Source organism: Chaetomium globosum, genomic scaffold (assembly GCF_000143365.1).
Source record: "Chaetomium globosum CBS 148.51 scaffold_4 genomic scaffold, whole genome shotgun sequence".
NCBI lineage: Eukaryota > Fungi > Ascomycota > Sordariomycetes > Sordariales > Chaetomiaceae > Chaetomium > Chaetomium globosum.
The window spans coordinates 3581338-3592619 of record NT_165979.1 but is presented as its reverse complement, the minus strand read 5'-3'; the positions used below and the strand labels follow the sequence as shown (position 1 = coordinate 3592619).

The 11282-nt window shown below is 59.6% G+C and overlaps 4 protein-coding genes and 1 non-coding gene across 5 annotated transcripts in view; 2 read left to right on the top strand and 3 right to left on the bottom strand.

Annotated features, from left to right (window-relative positions):
- CHGG_04884 (uncharacterized protein) overlaps nt 1-313 on the top strand; it is a gene marked incomplete at both ends in the record, with an annotated part of 2364 nt that extends 2051 nt beyond the window's left edge. Inside the window, one exon of the mRNA XM_001224097.1 lies at nt 164-313. Within this exon, the coding sequence (XP_001224098.1) occupies nt 164-313 (150 nt within the window). The remainder of the gene's footprint in view (nt 1-163) is intronic.
- A 268-nt stretch (nt 314-581) lies between these two features.
- On the bottom strand, nt 582-3087 carry CHGG_04883 (uncharacterized protein; the record flags this gene model as incomplete). The annotated part of the gene is made up of 3 exons (XM_001224096.1): nt 582-2753; nt 2809-2883; nt 2956-3087. 3 exons carry the CDS (start codon nt 3085-3087, stop codon nt 582-584), a joined length of 2379 nt encoding a protein of 792 aa, XP_001224097.1.
- A 1663-nt stretch (nt 3088-4750) lies between these two features.
- CHGG_04882 (uncharacterized protein) lies at nt 4751-8114 on the bottom strand (the record flags this gene model as incomplete). The annotated part of the gene is made up of 4 exons (XM_001224095.1): nt 4751-4762; nt 4972-6402; nt 7219-7463; nt 7724-8114. The coding sequence occupies 4 exons, from the start codon at nt 8112-8114 to the stop codon at nt 4751-4753; spliced, it is 2079 nt and encodes a 692-aa protein (XP_001224096.1).
- A 626-nt stretch (nt 8115-8740) lies between these two features.
- CHGG_11317 lies at nt 8741-8811 on the top strand. Its single transcript has one exon. It is a non-coding gene; the product is annotated as a tRNA-Gly (tRNA).
- Nucleotides 8812-9264: 453 nt separating this feature from the next.
- On the bottom strand, nt 9265-10926 carry CHGG_04881 (uncharacterized protein; the record flags this gene model as incomplete). The annotated part of the gene is made up of 2 exons (XM_001224094.1): nt 9265-10509; nt 10666-10926. The coding sequence occupies 2 exons, from the start codon at nt 10924-10926 to the stop codon at nt 9265-9267; spliced, it is 1506 nt and encodes a 501-aa protein (XP_001224095.1).
- Between the last annotated feature and the right edge of the window lie 356 nt (nt 10927-11282).

The following is an 11282-nucleotide window of genomic DNA, read 5'->3' as shown; positions in this document are numbered from 1 at the left end:
CCCCCATCGAGCACGCCTTCGGAATCATGTCGGTCGGGTCGCGGAGGCTGTCCAGATTGCACAGTTGGCTGCTTCCCCATGACTCTGCCGGCGTGAAGATGGGGAATACGAGCCGGGTGGATGTGGGTGTTTTGGAAGAGGTGGGACTCTGTTTCTTCTTCAGATGATGAGGGAGGGCATGGAAAGGATGGTAATGATGAGCAGGAGTCCGAATTCGGGTGGCAGGAGGAGTTCAAAAAGGTCGAGTATCTCGACTGTATCCTCGGCGAGGGCGACGTGCTATACATACCCGTCGGGTGGTGGCATTACGTGAGGGGGCTGAGTGTCAGTTTCAGCGTGAGCTTTTGGTGGAATTAACAGACACAGCACTCTACACGGGGGCCAGGAAACCTAAGAACGGCAATGCACTTTTATATTGGACCATAAACCTCCGCCATGCATCATTCTCTGCACAATGGGCAAGAGATCGAACCAAGCATTAACCCAACCCGCCGCCTAGCCCGGCAACCAACTCAACGCAAAATCGGAACGTCATCATCCTAGGTATCATAACACATCCTCCCACCCCACCTTCGGCAAGCTCACCACTCCAACGGCTCCGTCTTCACATCCCCCCTGTTCGTCTTGGGCACGGGCGCCGCCTTGACGGCCAGCTTCCCCCCCGCGCCCTTGCGCTTCAGGTAGCCCGACCCGTCCAGCCACGGGGTCTCGCGCGTCATCTTGCTCTCAAACTCGGCGATCTTGTCCTCCATCTGCATGGTCAGGCCAATGTCGTCGAGCCCGTTCACCAGGCAGTGCTTCCTGAACTCCTCCACATCGAACGAGCACAGGGTGTTCCTCGTCGGCGTCCTTGATGAGTTGGTTTGGCAGGTCGATCTCGACCTCCCTCCCGGCCACGGCCTCGGCGTGGACCTTCTCCAGGTCCTCCTTTGTTCTTGATCGGGATCGGCAGCATCCTCGTTCTTGAACGAGTTGTTGAAGAAGATGTCGGCAAACGACGGGGCAATGACGCTCTTGATGCCAAAGTCGTTGAGAGCCCAGGGCGCGTGCTCGCGCGACGAGCCGCAGCCAAAGTTGGCGCCGGTGCAGACGAGGATCTTGGCGCCGCGGTAGGGCTCGCGGTTGAGGACGAAGTCGGGGTTCTCGACGCCCGGCTCGAGGAAGCGCATCTCGTAGAAGAGGGCGGTGCCGAGGCCCGTGCGCTTGATGGTCTTAAGGAACTGCTTGGGGATGATGGCGTCCGTGTCGATGTTGGCCTTCTCCATCGGCGCCGCGATGCCCTTGAGGATGGTGAATTTAGGGAGGCCGGCGGCGGCGGCGGGGCTGCCGCTGTTGTGGGTGACGGTGGTGTTAACTTGCGGGGACGAGTCTTGGGGCTGGTCGGCCAGGGCCTCCTTTTCTGTGTCGTCGGTTTCGATGCGCTCGTCGGGGTGGGCCTTCCCGGAGGCGGAGGAGCCGGAGAAGGTGGTGGATTCTGGGGCGACGGCGGCCTCGATGTGCGGGCTGCCGTTGAACTGGGAGATCTTCCGGACGTCGGCGAGTTTGCCGACGATGGCGGCAGCGGCGGCCATGACGGGAGACATGAGGTGAGTCCGGCCCTGGGCACCCTGCCGGCCCTCGAAGTTCCGGTTGCTGGTGCTGGCGCACCTCTCCTTGGGCGACAGGATATCGGGGTTCATTCCCAGGCACATACTGCACCCGGCCTCCCGCCACTCGAACCCGGCATCGACGAAAATCTTGTCGAGCCCCTCCTCCTCGGCCTGGTCCTTGACTAGGCCGGACCCGGGTACGACCAAAGCGCGCTTGATGTTGGAAGCAATCTTCTTGCCCTTGACCACAAGCGCCGCGGCGCGGAGATCCTCAATTCTCGAGTTGGTGCAAGAACCAATAAAGACCTTGTCGACTTCGACCTCCTGCATCGGGGTTCCGGGGACTAGGCCCATGTACTCGAGCATCCGGCGGCCGCCGGCCTTCTTGGCCTCGGTCGCAAAGGTCTCCGGGTCCGGGACGACGCCGGTAATGGGGACGACGTCCTCAGGGCTGGTACCCCAGGTAACGGTGGGGATGATGTCCTTGGCGTCAATGAAGACGTCAATATCGTACTTGGCATCGGGGTCGGACCGCAGCGACTTCCAGTAAGAAATGGCCCTCTCCCACTCCTCGCTGCCGTACTTGGGAGCCAGCGGCTTCCCCTTGAGGTACTCGAAGGTCACCTCGTCGGGGGCAACCATGCCGGCCCTCGCGCCACCCTCGATGGACATGTTGCAGATGGACATGCGGGCCTCCATGCTGAGGGAGCGGATGACGGAGCCGCAGAACTCGATGACGGCGCCGTTGCCGCCGGCGGTGCCAATCTTGCCGATGGCGTGGAGGACCACGTCCTTGGAGCTGACGCCGGGGGCCAGCTCGCCGTCGACTTGTATCCTCATGTTCTTGCTGCGCTTGGTAATCAAACATTGTGTCGCGAGAACGTGCTCCACCTCGCTGGTGCCGATGCCAAAGGCCAGGGAGCCGAAAGCGCCATGGGTCGACGTGTGGCTGTCACCGCAGACCACGGTCGTGCCGGGGAGGGTGAAGCCCTGCTCGGGGCCGATGACGTGGACAATGCCCTGCCTCTTGTCACTGAGGCCAAAGTATGTGATGCCGAACTTCTTGACGTTCTCCTCCAGAGTTACACATTGTGTCCGTGAGTCGTCTTCTTGGATGAAGCTCGCAATATCTTTGAGTGCTTTTCTGGAAGTGGTGGGGACATTCTAGATGGTGGTCAATCGAGGTTCAGTACCCAGATAGACGATGACGCTAGCTTACATGGTCGGTTGTGGCGAGGGTGCAATCCGGTCTCCTGACCTTACGGCCGGCGACTTCGAGACCCTCGAATGCTTGCTGTGGGGAGGTAGGTAGGTTAGTGGGAAGTAGTTCGAATAGGTACTGAAATGGGGGAGGGTGGAGACCCACTGGTGATGTGACCTCGTGTACCAAGTGGCGGTCGATATAGAGGAGGATAGTGCCGTCGAGTCTCTCGTCGACAATGTGGGCCTGGAAGACCTTGTCGTAGAGCGTCTGCGGTGTGCGCTCGGCGGCCGGCATTTTGGCTGTGCAACACAAACACCTCGCTGCGGAACAGGGCCACTTGGGGATTTTAACACACGGCAGTGGAAAACGGGAAGGGGGTAGGTAGTAGTAGGTAAGACAAAGCTTTTAACGACCTGGGGAAGGGAGGGTCGATGTATGTCTTTTTTTTGATTTATTTTAAGACAATTCTTCCACGCAGTTGAGGCTGTGGCAAAGAACACTTGGGGTCTCGGAGGTTGAAATACGGGAAAATAGGCAGCGAGTCCACTCGCACTTAGATGATGCGGTATGCCACTTCCACTTATAAAACTCTCAGCGATGACGGCGAGCTCCAACTCCCCAACTCGGCGATGTTGGAGACCGCCGATGTTCGGAGAGCTGCACTGTGCTCCGGTTCGCGGACTGCGGGGTGGCCACTCCAATTGCTAAAGAACGGTCCCCCATTGGTTGTGCAGAGCCGGCAGGGCAGGGCTTTGCGGGGCCGAAGCCAAGGCGAGACCCCGCTGTGGGCAGTTGGAACAAAGAAAGCGCCGCTTGCACCCGAAAAGCAATTTTGACAACACACGTGCACTACTCAACCAAGTCCCGAATCACTGTCCGATTGCAGGAATTAATGGTATGTTTGCTTGGGAATCTATGGTTCCGAGCAGACCTCGGACTTGTCACCCGATCTGGGCCCCATCCCTTCCATCATCGAGGGATCGATGCCCGTCCTGCAAGACGATGCTACCAACAACCTCCCAAGCCTCCCCCCAACGATCGAATTATTGAAGCTGATTGATAGGCCGATGCTCCGGAAAGGCCCCGGCCGATCACTGATCCATTGAAACAAATTTTAGCATTCTGGCTCGTCGACGTATCCGCGTAAACGTAACGGCATCATCTTTGATTCGGTCAGGTCAGAAGTCAAAACAGTAACTAGCGGCGACTGAGCAGTCATCCTTCATGTCTGAACAAGGACAGTAATCTGTACATCGTACATACGGCTACATGCATGAGGCATATGCCTGGTCGTACATGTACATACGCGATGGGTTGCCCTGTCTCTGGCGCTGCCTCCGGCCGATTCTCCCTGCTCAGGGCGACAGGCCGACCCCACCTCCTGCTGATATGGGCCGCCATTTTCGACAAGCTGCAGGGCCAGCCGCCTCAGCCCGCCCAGAATTCCCCAATCGAGATCATCCCCGGGACACGGAAGAAACACCGATCGTTGGCTCGGGTCTTAATGGTCCCCGGTGTCTGCAAAACTGCAGGTCTCGCCCGGCCTCTCCCCCTTCTGTCCCACCCCCCCGGCATTATCTTCCCGTAGAGTTATTCTCTCCGGCTTTCGCTGCCTAGCTATCCACCGCTCGGCCCACATTGCCGATCTTATCGTACCATGAAGCAACGAGAAAGAGGATTGAACCTTGCAGGATGGTGAAGCGGTCACGGTGCCGAGGAACGACGGAGACCTTAGTCTCAGACGGCTCCGGGCTCCCAAAGAGGCAACCATATTATGCAGCTTTATCAACCGCATCCAACCACGTCCGCTCAGATCACCATTTCCCGGGCCGACTGCAGGACACCCAGAGCTCGTCAGCCGGGGGGGCCATTGCGGCAGACGGTCCTTCTAAACTTGGTTGGACATTGGGCAACATGGATAGGTAACTAGGGGGGAAGCTATCTTTCGTTGACTCTCTTACACAATAACCTGTCGGGCATTTCTAAGCCATACCATGCATGTCCTTTCCCCGGGCCAGTGCACATTCGAATGGAAAGTCTTCAGTCATGCAACCCTGCCACAACTCCCAGCACCTCTCCAAGCTTGCCTAGCAACTTCACAAACCAAACAATACCCCTGATCGCCCATACCCCGCCGGACACCGCCAGAAACAAAAACACCACAGCGAGCACACATACCACCGCGTCGCCTCGAGTCGCCTGGGCCTTATCAATTCGTTTTCTGAGCTGAGAGTCTCCGTCAAACACGGGACTCACCACTTGCCAATACGCTCCCACCACTTTCACCAACATCAGCATGGCACTCCGCGCCCAACGCTTGGCCTCGATCTTGTTCGGATCTGCTGTATTTGCCTTCCCCTTTCCCTTCTCTTTGTCCTTCTCCTTATCTTTCTCTTTCTCCTTGTCCTTATCCTTCCCCATCTCCTTGCCATTCTTTTCATTGCCCCCCCGGCCCTCACTCTTCCCCTTCCCCGTTCCTTTCCCCTGCCCCGACCCCTGCCCCGACCCCGTCTCCGCTCCCGCCCCGGGCTTGGCCGCGGGCTTGGCTCTCGTTCCCGCCGCCTGTACCCGTGCCCGTGCCCGGTGGGGCGGCTGGGGGCCGGGGTCCGGCGCCGATACCGGCACCCGTGTCTGCTGTGCCCATCCCGAGCCTCCCTGGTGATGTGCAAACGCCGTCCGTGCTGCGCCACGCGCGATGGTCTCGGCTGCGGCTTGGTTTAGCCATGGTGCCCGGGCCGTTCCGGGAGACGGAGGTTGGGCTGGTGTTGTGGGGGACGTGGGGGACGTGGACGTGCGTGTGGACGTGTGTGACGACCTGTGGGTGTCGGTTTCGTCTTGGGGACTGCCGTTGCCCGAGGGGCTGCGCATTGTTTTGCGCATCTCCCAGTCCGGTTGCTCCCGCTGTGCTGGGCGGTTTTCGGTTTCCGCTGCGATCGGGTTGGGCTTTGCCGAGTGTTTCTCCGGGCCGGGGGCTGTTCTCCCTTGGCCGGTTGACGGCGATGTAGTATCGCTGTCTGCTCCTGGTTTGCGAAGCGGATGGGGGATAGGGCTTCCCTTCAACGGGTCGATTCCTACCTTCTTCTGGTCCAACGTCGATGTCGCCGTCCGCGGACCCGGGCTGTTGGGATTGAACCAAACGCTCAGTTGCATCTGGCCTGGGGAAGCCAGCCGGTTTGAATAAACGTTCTCGGACATCCCGGTCGACAACGGGGGTGATGTTGACTGTGAGAGCGCTCTGGGCATCAGAACTCTCCGACTCCGAGGAGCTTCGTGTGATCCGCCGAGCGTCCCGTCGAAGAGATGGGCGACGGCGCGGTGCCGAGGCCGACTGTGTCCGAAGCCAGTAGTGGTGATGGTGCGTGTGCAGACAGATTGGAACGCCTGGCCCAGGCCATGACTTACCCCCATCGAGCACGCCTTCGGAATCATGTCGGTCGGGTCGCGGAGGCTGTCCAGATTGCACAGTTGGCTGCTTCCCCATGACTCTGCCGCCCTCAGATCGTCCAGCTCCAATACCCGGCTGGTGGGTATCCGTCTGCCTCTGCAATCGTCCGCCAGCCTGTGTAGGTCTATGGGGGTGACTCTGAGGTTCCCCAACTCCCATTCCGGCTGATATGTCCATGCGTGTGATTTATGTCGTGGCCCAAAGACCGAGGGCCTTCCCGGCAGACAGACCAGCGGTGGGAGTCAAAACCGTAACATCACTGTTCTTAGTAAACACCGAGGGCCTTTTCCCATCATCATCCGAGCCAGTTGGAGTAACAAAGCCCCGGAACGCTTCCACCCCGTTCTTAGTACTACACCGCCCTTTTCCCATCAGGTTCCCACGGCCATTGCGGAGGCAGCCATTCGCCCCCCTCGGGACCGCTTCCACCCCGTCAAAAAGTACTACCCGCGCTTCTCCTTTTCAGGTTCCCACAGCGGCTCCGGCGGCCGGCAGCCGTCGACCCCCCTCGCCACTGCCGCCACTGCCTAAAAAAGACTGCAGTTGCTGCTGCTCTGGCGGTAGAACACCGGCTCCCTCGGCCCTGCACCGACGACTTCCCCGCTCCCCCCTGCGGCGACAACTGCATGATGGGGCTCCAAGTTCGGCTCGGCCCCACCGAACCTCCAACCCCCCGTGTCACCCTCGGCCGCCCCACCCTTTCACACCTCCCCCCTGGCCCTCAACAACACCCGCATCCGCCTCCCTTTCCCTCTGCCTCGGCCTCGGCCTCAACCTCCTCCGCCTCTCTCAGCATCTGCCTCCCCACCCCCTCTCCTTCCCATGTCCCTATCCCTCTCCCTCTCCCTCTCCCTCTCCCTCTCCCTCTCCCTCTTCCTCTCCCTCTCCCTCTCCCTCTCCCTCTCCCTCTCCGTCCCCCTCCCCGACCGCAACAACAGCACCTCCTCCTCCTCCGAGCCCCCCACCGGCCCACCACCCACCATATCCGCACCCATACCCGCACCCGTACCTGTCCCCGTCGCCGTAGCCGTAGTCGGCGACGACGACGACGTCACCACCGCGTCGTCCGAGCTGGTCGGGGGCGTGATCAGGTCGGGCTCGCCCGTGTACGGGTTCGCCCCCGTCACACCGAGAAAGTCGCCGCTAGAGATTAGTGTGTGCCGCTGTCGGCGCAGGGCCCGCTTGGCGAGGAAGAGGTCGCGCGTGCTGGGGGTGAGGGTGGTGGCTAGGGTGGGGGTGGGGGTTGGTATCGGGATTGGGGTCCGGGCTTGCGGGCGAGAGAGGGTTGGGTTGGGGTTGGGGTTTGGATTCGGGTGGGTTTGGGTTGTTGGCGGGCTGGGGAGGGGATACGGCGGAGGGGGGGATTTGGAAACGTTCCTTGTTGGGGGTTGATATTGGTATCGGGTTGTGATGCCGGTTGGTGTTGGTCTGGAGGGGGGGGTTGCGTGGTCATCGGCCTCCTCCCCCTCCCCCTCGCCCCAACACTCTGCGCTCTCCGCGGTGGTGTGACGGGCGTGTTCCAGCGGCTCGCCGGGATTGTGTCCGGGCCGTAGCGGCCAAGGGAGCTTGACCGTTCTGCTCGGCAGCTTGCGGTCGGCTTGGGCGATCTGGGCTCTGCCGACTGACGCTCCTCGTAACTGTCTGGTGGAGGTCGGATGGTGTTACCACGCTCGGGGCGCTTGCTGGGTCTGAGCTTGGAGAAGAACTCTGTCACGGATTTCGAAAGGTTCTTCTGCTTGGCGGTATCGAAGAGCAAGGGAACTTTGTCTACTCGGCGCGCCGGCGGGTTCCTGGTGTCCCCTGGAATCCGGTGCTGTCGCCGTGGTGACACGGGGTTAGCTTCTAGACGAGCGCTCCTCACGGGGAGTGACGCCATGTTGCCCCTTGCTCAGCTACTTTGGTATTTTTTAGGAGGATTCGAGAAATACAAGTGTGTTGTTGAACGCGGAGAAGCCAACAACCTCTCGAGCAAGAAATTGCTGTCTGGGGAGGTGAGTAGGAGCGGGTGTTCCCCAGCACCTGCTCGACAGGCGAACGGCACCCATCCCACCCCTTGGAAGGAACTCAATGAGGCATTGCCGCGCCCTTTACACCGTGAAGCTAAACCTGACCAGGAGCTTGACTACCTCAGAAGTCGCCGTTGCAGAAATTCCATGAGGAAGGAGTTGCTCGTCCAATAACCCACCCTCAAACGCCCTCAGACTTCTCAACCATAGCCATCCCGAACTTCGAACCCCGCCGAACGACACTCATAGACGGACAGAGCATCAACCACCTGCAACTGCCCCTTTCATCATCACTCACCATACCTGCATACCTGCATACCTGCATCGATACCCAAGCCCGGTGTCACCCTCCCCCTTCGACCTACGACTCCACAACATCCCCACCCAGCCCGTAGCATCCACTCCATCCATTGATAATGTCCAGCAGCCACGCAAATTCCCACACGACGTCCTTGGCACCCTCCGAGTCCCGCTTGGATGGTGACCCAAGACAACCGCGTCAGTGGTTTAGTGGTAAAATCCATCGTTGCCATCGATGGGCCCCGCGTTCGATTCGCGGCTGACGCATCCTTTTGTTGCTGGTTCCTTGGTGGGCTCATTTTTGCCTGACTTTTTGTATATCTCGAAAGCTTTTGTCTCTTTGGGGTTCGTATCCCACCAATTGACTCGGGTTCCTCAGCACCTATCTTTCGGAGGAGAGCACAGGCCGGAAATTTCGAGAGGGAATAAATGGTAGGCCAAAATGGGGAACACCTCCTCAGATACCAATCCACACACTCCCCTTCTTGTAATTCAACAAATTATGATGTTCTCAAAAGCAGAATCAAGCATATATTCCCCGCCCGTCCCTCAAACGCCAAAAAAACCCAAAAATGCCTTAGCGCAAGAAAAATGGTATGCAGCCCCCAAAGGCCGTTGCCGGCCACCCAGCACCCTCCTCTCTTGTGATGTAGGTATGATACAGACTGCCATCCAATCCCTTCCTCCCTCCCTCGCCCATTATCTCCTCCCATACCCCCATCAAAGCCTCCTCGAAGGGAACCTCTCCTGCGTCCACCTTCCCGCCCTCGCCCTCGCCAATTTCTCAGGCGAATGCGCCAAGCTACTCCCACTACTGCTAACCTGGCCACCAAAATCCAACTTTTGCCCTTGCCCCAACCCTTGCGCCTGCTCCCCCGCCGGGCGCCTGTGCTCCTTGAACGGGCTGCTCTGGCGGATCATGCGGTCGGCCAGGTCGCGCTGCTCGAGCGCGGCCATCTCGCGGTTGTTGCGCGGCGAGTTGAAGCCCGCGCCGGCGCCGATGTCGCTGAGGCTGGTGGCCTTTTTGAGGGGCGAGTTCATGTGCGTGTACACGCCGAGGCTGCCGCCGTAGCCCGAGTTGGGCGGCAAATTGTAGTTTGCGCCGGTGTCGGTGCCGATGCCGGTGCTGGTGCCCGTCGAGGTGGTGGTGGTGGTTTTGGAGGCGGCGGATGGGGTGGAGGGTGGCGCGCTTTCTGTGCCGGTGAAAGTGGTGGGCGGGAGGCTCCTCCGCACGGCCGAGTGTCGTTGCTGCTGTACCTGAGCGGCAAAGGACGGGGGCACGGAGGCCCTGGGTTTGGCCGAGGGCGTGAATGGGTTGGCTGGCATCATGGGCTTCAGCTGCGGGGACATGGCGGCCCTCGCGGAGGGAGCTTTCCCAGCATCAGGGTCGACGTATCTGCTGTAGTTCGGGTTTGGGTGCGTCCGGAACGATCGCTGAATCATGGTTGTGGGGGTGCCGATGGTGATTTCCTCCTCTTCAATCTTCCCGTCGTTGATCGACACCTGCGTCGAGGCTTCGCGGACCGTGGGGTGGAGCCGCGGGTGAACGTATTTGACGTCGTATTCGTGCATCACCTCCTTCTGGATGACGGCCGTGTCCGTGCTCTGTTGGGAGAAGCGGGAGTGCATGAGCAGCAGTTGCGCCGAGAGGATGACCTGCAAAAAGAAGCATTTGAAGACCGTAACGCTAGGCCGTGGATCGAGCATCGGTAGCGGGAGGAAGAGCATGTGGATGAGGACGTGTCCCGGGCTGAAGAGGCAGAACATTCGCAGCGTCGCCGGGTACGGATCCCACACCTTCAACTCCCACACGTCGCGAGTCTTGTCCGGATGCGCTCGTTCCTCGGCAGTTTCGGGACTTAAGACCCCCTGGAGGAGCCGCAATGGGGTCGACGAGGCAGGCGACGAATCGACGCGGACGCGTTGCGCTGAAGGCGTGCCCGGCCCTGCTTGTTCGACATTCCTCTCAAAAAGCCGGTAGTGGCGGGATCGCGTCATCGTATAAAAGGCATTCAGGGCGGATATGGAAATTAATGCCCATTGGAGGAAATTGGCCTTCCGGAATCGCGCGCGTTAGTGGATATCCTCGAGCAATGCGCACCGAGCGTCGCGTGGACCTACCATGAGGGTGAACCAGCCGTTAGCGGGCGCGTCGCCGAACACGTCATCAACGGCCTCGCGTGTCGTACCGGCGTTCGCCCTGGCGACTAGAAAGATGAAATTGGCTACAAGCCCGAACCGGGTGCCGAATGTTTTGGAATCCCAGTTAAAGGTTTGTATTTCCTCAGACAGCCAGAGATAGAAATCCATGGGATTGAGCATGGCGCGAAGCCTCTCCATGAGCGGCTGGCGCCTCACGAGACGCTGCGGCCGAGGAGCCATAGCTGTCGCGCAATATGCTCTCCTTAAACTTGGTGATGCGCTGTGCGATGTCTTTGTTTGGTTTGGCCTAGACTTTTCGCTTGTTTCGAAAGAAGCCTTCGGTGGTCGAGGACCGAATCAAAGAGTCGTTTGTTGATCGACTCAACCACGGCGTTGGAGCAGGAGAGTCATCTGTGGCAGCGCAAGTAGGCGATAACACGTTAGGTTGTCGATGAGAGTCGCTTGAAAGTGTAAAACCCAGGGGATTGTTTACGACATGAAAGAATTCAGGCCTAGCAACAGCTCCACTGGGCTGAAAACGGAAGTCCATTGGTGCCGGAACAGGGTTGGAGCAAGGGTCGGTAGCGGCAAGCAGG